The sequence below is a fragment of the Cherax quadricarinatus genome, chromosome 19 (genome assembly GCF_038502225.1).
Source record: "Cherax quadricarinatus isolate ZL_2023a chromosome 19, ASM3850222v1, whole genome shotgun sequence".
NCBI lineage: Eukaryota > Metazoa > Arthropoda > Malacostraca > Decapoda > Parastacidae > Cherax > Cherax quadricarinatus.
In genome coordinates this window covers 37,430,427-37,440,094 of record NC_091310.1, presented here as the reverse complement: position 1 = coordinate 37,440,094, position 9,668 = coordinate 37,430,427, and the positions used below count along the sequence as shown (strand labels likewise).

Below are 9,668 nucleotides of genomic sequence, written 5' to 3'. Positions count from 1 at the left end.
TCGTTATTTGAGTTACTGTCACCTTCCTGTTAGATCAAACCAGTCTGGCCATTCTCCTCTGATATATTCTTTAACAAGGCGTTTTCACGCACAGAACTACCGATCGCTGGTTGTTTTGTGTTTCCACGCTATTCTTTGTAAATGTTAGAGACTGTTTTGTGTGAAAATCCCAGGAGATCAACAGTTTTTGACATATTCAAACCACTCCGGCAGATGACTAGTACCTGAGTCAGGAGGAGATGTTGATGCTGAGGCTGAGTTAGGAAAGATGATGGGGATACTGAGGGCTGGACCCACGGGAGTGAGCGCTCTGTTAGGAGCTTTATTTAATTCCGAATACAGAGGTTCTACTATATCAAGGTAGAGTGACCCTCAGAAGGAAACTCGTTTTTCATAACTATTTCAATTACTGTCTTACCAAAAGTGCCTTGATGTCACAATTCAAATGACATGAACTTTTTATTAATTTGTACTATTTTTTTTGTCTTCAGAGACGAACATTATTATTATTATCCTCCCATTAAGAGGTGTTGTAATAGTATACGTTGATGGATATAATGCTGTAGATGTAGCACTTGTAGTCTAGCCTGGTTGTGTAGATTGTGTTCAGGCAGATTATCATCATGGGTGGCCCGGTGGCCTGGTGGCTAAAAGCTCCCGCTTCACACACGGAGGGCCCGGGTTCGATTCCCGGCGGGTGGAAACATTTCGACACGTTTCCTTACACCTGTTGTCCTGTTCACCTAGCAGCAAATAGGTACCTGGGTGTTAGTCGACTGGTGTGGGTCGCATCCTGGGGGACAAGATTAAGGACCCCAATGGAAATAAGTTAGACAGTCCTCTATGACGCACTGACTTTCTTGGGTTATCCTGGGTGGCTAACCCTCCAGGGTTAAAAATCCGAACGAAATCTTATCTTATCTTATACACCGCTAATCTCGTGAAGGTTACATTAATTACTGAAACACGGAGAGGCCTGCAAAAAAATTTTATTTTTCTCTATACATGGGTTTGGATTGTGTTGTCTCGAAACCTGTGTTCGAGGGAGAACTTCTCTCAAAGAAGTATGCGATAACACAGGACGAGGTTGAGGAGGAGTGGAACGAACACAGGGAAGCGTCAGTTGAGTTTGGAAGGGACAGGAAGTGGGACCAGCCTCACACCTCCCATCTTACTTCTCGAAGACGACTCCCTTAGCGCGCTGTTCCTCGGCGAAGGCGATCTGTTGGATGGCGTGCTCGGGGAGTGGGTGAGGCGTGGGGTTGAGGTTAGACACTGGATGATAGCCAGTCTCATCGGCGATGAAGCGGACCTCACCTACAGTGCCGTCGGACAGTGTGAACCTGTGCAGGAAATGGCGTGAGGTGAATTAAGGAAAACACGATAATTATACTAGTGGCGAGGGGCTCTTGGGCAGAGGAATTGGAGCTAACCTCTAATTCCTAGGAAGGAACCAGATCATCTTACAATTTCAAGCGCTGCAGGGGCCGTATGTGTTTAGCGCCTTCACGTGATTATAATAATAATTTGGAACAGGTATTTCACACATTCGTGAAATTCCAGCTTGCGTTGGAGGGTCAGTGTGAAATTTTCTGTGACTTAGAGTCAATGGCATCTCATGTAAACACTGACACATCTTTTAAGAAACTCTTGATGAGCTATTAAGCGAATCACAAATAAATTAAGACCCACGCCAGATGATTTTCCCCGACAAATACATTACTTACAACAAACATGATAGCCCAGTGGTGGTGCGTGCGTCAGCTAACAATGTGACTACGGCTCAAAACCCACACACACACAACACACACACACACACACACACACACACACACACACACACACACACACACACACACACACACACACACACACACACACACACACACACACATACATACACACACGCACACACACACACACACACACACACACACACACACACATACACACCTGTAGACGCCTTCTATGTTGCTCTGGCCCTCGGCTCCAGGAACCCCGGATCTCTCTTCGTAGATACCGTTGCTAGTCTCGAACTTGTAGTTGAAGTTGCCGTCGCCAGAGTCGTCTCTCTCGTCCAGGGTCGTCTCGGCGTCCTTGTCGGGCCTCGCCGCCGCCAACACCACCAGGCAAGCAATAACTATCTGAAAACCAAAGGGATTAAGAGTGAATATATATACTAAGAAAAGTAATTTGTAGAGACTTCGCAAAGTTATAAGTGAATGATATGTAATCTCAGGTAGCCCAGAGTTCAGTTCTATAATCTCTCTCTCTCTCTCTCTCTCTCTCTCTCTCTCTCTCTCTCTCTCTCTCTCTCTCTCTCTCTCTCTCTCTCTCTCTCTCTCTCTCTCTCTCTCTCTCTATCTTCTGGGAGAGTGAACGGTGACCTTGAATGACTGTTACACTGCCTAGTATGACATCTTCATCTTAAGCGTGACCCAACATGACCATAACACCTTTAATTAAATATAGCACAGAATTACTTTCACATTTATCAGTGTGGCTCTGAATCGCTGCTACGCCTATAAATGTAACCAAAAAGAAATATCAAACCTTACAGTGTGACAGCTACACCATTAAACGTGACCTTGGATGACAATTTCACCTTTAAATGTGACCAAATACTGAGAAAGAAATGTGACTTTAAAATGTGGTCGAGCAGATGGATTCATTGAAGCTTCAATGACGCGCGGGAAACATCATCATTTATGTAAACAAGAAGTTGATGTGGCTGGAGGAGCAGACTTGCATGTTTGTTTTCATCAAGAGAGAAGCTCTAATCTCATACCGCTTCTTGGAAATCAGCTTTGGTTCAAGGCTGAAAAGACTGGAAGAGCCCTTGAGGCAGCAACGAAGTAGAGTACTCACGAGCTTCATGTTGTCTGTGTGAGGATCGGCTGAAGGATGATGAGCAAGCTGAAGGATCCCAGCTATATATACACATGCACCGGGTCAGCAGGACAGGCAGGGAAGGACTCCTGCAGTAGTCAAGGACCTGAGGTGAAGGGATTTGGGTGGTGGGTGTTTCGAGAGGGTGGAAGGAGAATGGAGAGGCTAGAAAATGGAGAGTGGGTGGGAATGATGTAAGGGAGGTGATGGTAGTTAGGAAGTAAAGCAAAAAGAGTGAGGGTAAACAGAATGATGGAAAAGAGGGAGGATAAAGAAGATGGAATTGACGACAAAATTAAAGAGAATTAGAGAGAAAGACAGGAGAGCTCGGAATGGGACAGAAACAGAAAACCCGAAGGCAGAAAAAGGAAGAGATAAAATAGCAGATGAAAGTATGGAAAAAAACATAGGGAATCAGAAGGTAGAAATCTAGAGAGGGTGACTGGCAGAAGCAGAGAGAACTAGGAAGGAAGAGGGACACGGAGATAAGGGAGAAGAGGAAATATGAAGAACTAGATAGTAAATGAAAAATGAAATAGATAGTAAATGAAAAATGAAATAGATAGTAAATGAAAAATGGAGATCATGAGATACTACGGGGGAAAAAAAGAGAAGAAGATAAGAAGAAAGAAGAAAAACAAGAAGATAAGGAGAAAGAAGGAAAACAAGAATATAGGGTGAAAATTAGCCAACTAGATAAGAAGGGGAAAAGGGAGTCACGAAAGAATGAGAGAAAGAGATGCAATGAGATAGGGGAAAGACAACGAAAAAGAGAGATAGAGAGACAAGGAGCTAGGAAGAGAGCCAAAGATATAGAAAAAATAAACAAGACGATAGGGAGGAAGAAAGAGAGACAGGCACATAGAGGAAGACAAGGATGTAGAGAGAGGCAAGTAAGGAAGAAATGAAGACACAAAGATATGGAGATAAATAGAAAGAATGGGATGGAAAAGGGAAGACATGGGCATATGGAGAGAAAAAAAATAGAAAGAAGATAGTAAGGGAGACAGGGAGATAGTGATGGAGACGAGGGGATAATGAGAGACAGTGAGATAGTGAGGATGATAGGGAGATAGTGAGGGAGACAAAGGGATAGTGAGGGAGACAAGGAGATAGTTAGAGAGACAAAGAAATACTGAAGGAGACAGGGAGATAGTTAGTGAAGTAGGCAAAGAGATATTGAAGGTGACAGGGAGATAGTGAGGAAGGCAAGGCGATAGTAAGAGAGACAAAGAGATAGTGAAGGAGACAGGGAGATAGTTAGTGAAGTAGGCAAAGAGATATTGAAGGTGACAGGGAGATAGTGAGGAAGGCAAGGCGATAGTAAGAGAGACAAAGAGATAGTGAAGGAGACAGGGAGATAGATAGTGAAGGAGGCAAAGAGACAATGAAGGAGACAGGGAGATAATGAGGGAGGGAAGGCTATAGTGAGAGAAACAGGAAGATAGTGAGGATGACAGGGAGAGAGTGAGGATGACAGGGAGATAGTGACAGAGACAGTGAGATAGTGAGGGAGGCAAGGAGATGATGAGGGAGACAGGAAGAATGTGAGGAAGACAGGGAGATAGTAAAGGAGGTAGTATGGGAGAGAATGAGGGAGACAGAGAAATAGTGAAGGAGACAGGGAGATAGACAGGGAGACAGTGAGGGAGACAGAAAGTGAAAGAGACTGGGAGATAGTGAGAGAGACAGGGAGATAGTGAGAGAGACAGGGAGATAGTAAGGGAGGTGGTGAGGGAGACAGGGAGATAATGAGACAGGGAGATAGTGAGGGAGGTAGTGAGGGAGACAGGGAGATAATGAGACAGGGAGACAGTGAGGGAGGTAGTGAGGGAGGTAGTGAGGGAGGTAGTGAGGGAGGTAGTGAGGGAGACAGGGAGAAAATGAGGGAGATAGGACGGACAAAGTATTTAAATGTTCAACATTTACGACTACACTGACGTCCAAAATACCTATAAAAATCTAGTCGTAAGAATTTGTTTGTATTGGGAATGTATTATTTGGGGAGAGAGGGGGGAGGGGGATAAGGCGGTGAGGGGGAAGGGGGTGGGTAGGGGGAGGGGGAAGGGGAATGACCACTTCGCTTATTTTCATGCAAATAAACGTGAATATTAAAAGAAAATCCTGTATTTTCAGGGACGTGTTTGTACACTTAACTGTTGACACCAAGAGCAGAGAGGCGACGCGTTCAACAAGACAACGGCAGAGGCAATAAACTCAACAGAGTGACGCCACTAACAACAGAGGCGTTGCACGTAGCGAAGCATAGCCACCAACGGGAAATACAACGTACTAAGTAAACAGCAACGTCTACGGTAGATACTGACACCGACAGAAATCGCTACACCCTCAGCGAGACAAACGGCATCAACGGGAAAGCCAACGCACTCAGCTAAACGGTGACACGAATAAATTGTTTTTCTATAATCGCTCTGACAACACTAAAAAATATATTACTCAAAAGAAAACAATAAACTGCCAGAACAAATTCTTGTTAAGTTTTCCATGATTATTGTGTAGATTAGTGTGATTCTTGTGTAGTTTAGTGTGATTGTTGTGTAGTTTAGTGTGATTGTTGTGTAGTTTAGTGTGATTGTTGTGTGGTTTGGTGTGATTCTTGTGTAGTTTAGTGTGATTCTTGTGTAGTTTAGTGTGATTCTTGTGTAGTTTAGTGTGACTTAAGAAATCGTAATGACACGATTGCAAATAAACCATACCCCCGGCCGGGATTGAACCCGCGGTCATAGAGTCTCAAAACTCCAGCCCGTCGCGCTAGCCACTAGACCAGCTAGCCACAATAAGATTCATCCAACTAGGTATATTTCTACACCATAGGAAAGTTAGCGGGTTCAATCCCGGCCGGGGGTATGGTTTATTTGCAATCGTGTCATTACGATTTCTTAAGTCATGTTGACGGCAGTGAAGGGACTTGAGCTAGAGTTCGTCACGGCCACGCTAGCTGGAGATTCGTCTGTAAAAACTTGCATTTGTGGTCACAGAGGTGCCTGTGCTAACTTTCCTATGGTGTAGAAATATACCTAGTTGGATGAATCTTATTGTGGCTAGCTGGTCTAGTGGCTAGCGCGACGGGCTGGAGTTTTGAGACTCTATGACCGCGGGTTCAATCCCGGCCGGGGGTATGGTTTATTTGCAATCGTGTCATTACGATTTCTTAAGTCATGTTGACGGCAGTGAAGGGACTTGAGCTAGAGTTCGTCACGGCCACGCTAGCTGGAGATTCGTCTGTAAAAACTTGCATTTGTGGTCACAGAGGTGCCTGTGCTAACTTTCCTATGGTGTAGAAATATACCTAGTTGGATGAATCTTATTGTGGCTAGCTGGTCTAGTGGCTAGCGCGACGGGCTGGAGTTTTGAGACTCTATGACCGCGGGTTCAATCCCGGCCGGGGGTATGGTTTATTTGCAATCGTGTCATTACGATTTCTTAAGTCATGTTGACGGCAGTGAAGGGACTTGAGCTAGAGTTCGTCACGGCCACGCTAGCTGGAGATTCGTCTGTAAAAACTTGCATTTGTGGTCACAGAGGTGCCTGTGCTAACTTTCCTATGGTGTAGAAATATACCTAGTTGGATGAATCTTATTGTGGCTAGCTGGTCTAGTGGCTAGCGCGACGGGCTGGAGTTTTGAGACTCTATGACCGCGGGTTCAATCCCGGCCGGGGGTATGGTTTATTTGCAATCGTGTCATTACGATTTCTTAAGTCATGTTGACGGCAGTGAAGGGACTTGAGCTAGAGTTCGTCACGGCCACGCTAGCTGGAGATTCGTCTGTAAAAACTTGCATTTGTGGTCACAGAGGTGCCTGTGCTAACTTTCCTATGGTGTAGAAATATACCTAGTTGGATGAATCTTATTGTGGCTAGCTGGTCTAGTGGCTAGCGCGACGGGCTGGAGTTTTGAGACTCTATGACCGCGGGTTCAATCCCGGCCGGGGGTATGGTAGTTTAGTGTGATTCTTGTGTAGCTTCGTGTGATTCTTGTGTAGTTTAGTGTGATTGTTGTGTAGTTTAGTGTGATTCTTGTGTAGTTTAGTGTGATTCTTGTGTAGTTTAGTGTGATTCTTGTGTAGTTTGGTGTAATTCTTGTGTAGCTTCGTGTGATTCTTGTGTAGTTTAGTGTGATTGTTGTGTAGTTTAGTGTGATTCTTGTGTAGTTTAGTGTGATTGTTGTGTGGTTTAGTGTGATTGTTGTGTAGTTTGGTGTAATTCTTGTGTAGCTTCGTGTGATTCTTGTGTAGTTTAGTGTGATTCTTGTGTAGTTTAGTGTGATTCTTGTGTAGTTTAGTGTGATTGTTGTGTGGTTTAGTGTGATTGTTGTGTAGTTTAGTGTGATTCTTGTGTAGTTTAGTGTGATTCTTGTGTAGTTTAGTGTGATTCTTGTGTAGTTTAGTGTGATTCTTGTGTAGTTTAGTGTGATTGTTGTGTGGTTTAGTGTGATTGTTGTGTAGTTTAGTGTGATTCTTGTGTAGTTTAGTGTGATTCTTGTGTAGTTTAGTGTGATTCTTGTGTAGTTTGGTGTGATTCTTGTGTAGTTTAGTGTGATTGTTGTGTGGTTTAGTGTGATTGTTGTGTAGTTTAGTGTGATTGTTGTGTGGTTTAGTGTGATTGTTGTGTAGTTTAGTGTGATTCTTGTGTAGTTTAGTGTGATTCTTGTGTAGTTTAGTGTGATTCTTGTGTAGTTTGGTGTGATTGTTGTGTAGTTTAGTGTGATTCTTGTGTAGTTTAGTGTGATTGTTGTGTGGTTTAGTGTGATTGTTGTGTAGTTTAGTGTGATTCTTGTGTAGTTTAGTGTGATTCTTGTGTAGTTTAGTGTGATTCTTGTGTAGTTTGGTGTGATTCTTGTGTAGTTTAGTGTGATTGTTGTGTAGTTTAGTGTGATTCTTGTGTAGTTTAGTGTGATTGTTGTGTGGTTTAGTGTGATTCTTGTGTAGTTTAGTGTGATTCTTGTGTAGTTTAGTGTGATTCTTGTGTAGTTTAGTGTGATTCTTGTGTAGTTTAGTGTGATTCTTGTGTAGTTTGGTGTAATTCTTGTGTAGCTTCGTGTGATTCTTGTGTAGTTTAGTGTGATTCTTGTGTAGTTTAGTGTGATTCTTGTGTAGTTTAGTGTGATTCATGTGTAGTTTGGTGGGATTCTTGTGTAGTTTAGAGTGATTCTTGTGTAGTTAGTTTAATTCTTGTGCAGTTTAGAGTGATTCTTGTGTAGTTTAGTTTAATTCTTGTGCAGTTTAGAGTGATTCTTGTGTAGTTTAGTTTAATTCTTGTGTAGTTTAGTGTGGTTCTTGTGTAGTTTAGTATAATTCTTGTGTAGTTTAGAGTGATCCTTGTGTAGTTTAGTTTAATTCTTTTGTAGTTTAGTTTAATTCTTGTGTAGTTTAGAGTGATTCCGGTTTAGTAACGCACTGAACCTGCATTGTTTCAAAGGAAAGATGAACATTAGCAGTTAAGTAACGCATAAAAACTATGCAAATTAAAAAAAAACACACAAGTTGGAAAGATAAAAATAACAGCAGAAAAATAATTCATTTTGACAAATAACTACAAATTGTTGCTAGAACCATAAACTATGGGAATACAATTATTATATTTAGAGATGTTCAAAAATTAATGAAATGGAGAGAAAGAAAACTAAATTAACTTGAAATAAAGCTCACAGTTAGCAAGAAATAGAGAAACAAGCAAATTTGTAAGTAATAGAGAAACCGGTAAGTAACAGGGGAACATAGAGAAACTGGTAAGTAACAGAGGAACATAGAGAAACTGGTAAGTAACAGAGGAACATAGAGAAACTGGTAAGTAACAGAGGAACATAGAGAAACTGGTAAGTAACAGAGGAACATAGACAAACTGGTAAGTAACAGAGGAACATAGACAAACTGGTAAGTAACAGAGGAACATAGACAAACTGGTAAGTAACAGAGGAACATAGACAAACTGGTAAGTAACAGAGGAACATAGACAAACTGATAAGTAACAGAGGAACATAGACAAACTGGTAAGTAACAGAGGAACATAGACAAACTGGTAAGTAACAGAGGAACATAGAGAAACTGGTAAGTAACAGAGGAACATAGACAAACTGGTAAGTAACAGAGGAACATAGAGAAACTGGTAAGTAACAGAGGAACATAGACAAACTGGTAAGTAACAGAGGAACATAGAGAAACTGGTAAGTAACAGAGGAACATAGACAAATTGGTAAGTAACAGAGGAACATAGACAAACTGGTAAGTAACAGAGGAACATAGACAAACTGGTAAGTAACAGAGGAACATAGACAAACTGGTAAGTAACAGAGGAACATAGACAAACTGGTAAGTAACAGAGGAACATAGACAAACTGGTAAGTAACAGAGGAACATAGACAAACTGGTAAGTAACAGAGGAACATAGACAAACCGGTAAGTAACAGAGGAACATAGACAAACTGGTAAGTAACAGAGGAACATAGACAAACTGGTAAGTAACAGAGGAACATAGACAAACTGGTAAGTAACAGAGGAACATAGACAAACTGGTAAGTAACAGAGGAACATAGACAAACCGGTAAGTAACAGAGGAACATAGACAAACTGGTAAGTAACAGAGGAACATAGACAAACTGGTAAGTAACAGAGGAACATAGACAAACTGGTAAGTAACAAAGGAACATAGACAAACTGGTAAGTAACAGAGGAACATAGAGAAACTGGTAAGTAACAGAGGAACATAGAGAAACTGGTAAGTAACAGAGGAACATAGAGAAACTGGTAAGTAACAGAGGA

General features: G+C 42.0%; 1 protein-coding gene across 1 annotated transcript; it reads right to left on the bottom strand.

Annotated features, from left to right (window-relative positions):
* Nucleotides 1–974: 974 nt before the first annotated feature.
* Nucleotides 975–2,962, bottom strand: LOC128688179 (cuticle protein AMP1B). The gene is made up of 3 exons (XM_053775889.2): nucleotides 2,869–2,962; nucleotides 1,954–2,144; nucleotides 975–1,343 (listed from the first exon to the last, which is right to left on the bottom strand). Exons 1-3 carry the CDS (start codon nucleotides 2,875–2,877, stop codon nucleotides 1,172–1,174), a joined length of 372 nt encoding a protein of 123 aa, XP_053631864.1. The 5' UTR covers nucleotides 2,878–2,962; the 3' UTR covers nucleotides 975–1,171.
* Between the last annotated feature and the right edge of the window lie 6,706 nt (nucleotides 2,963–9,668).

Coding starts and splice junctions, on each gene's coding strand:
- LOC128688179 (XM_053775889.2), bottom strand. Junction 1,344..1,953: donor AACATAGAAGGCGTCTACAG/GTGTGTATGTGT, acceptor TTTCCTGCACAG/GTTCACACTGTCCGACGGCA.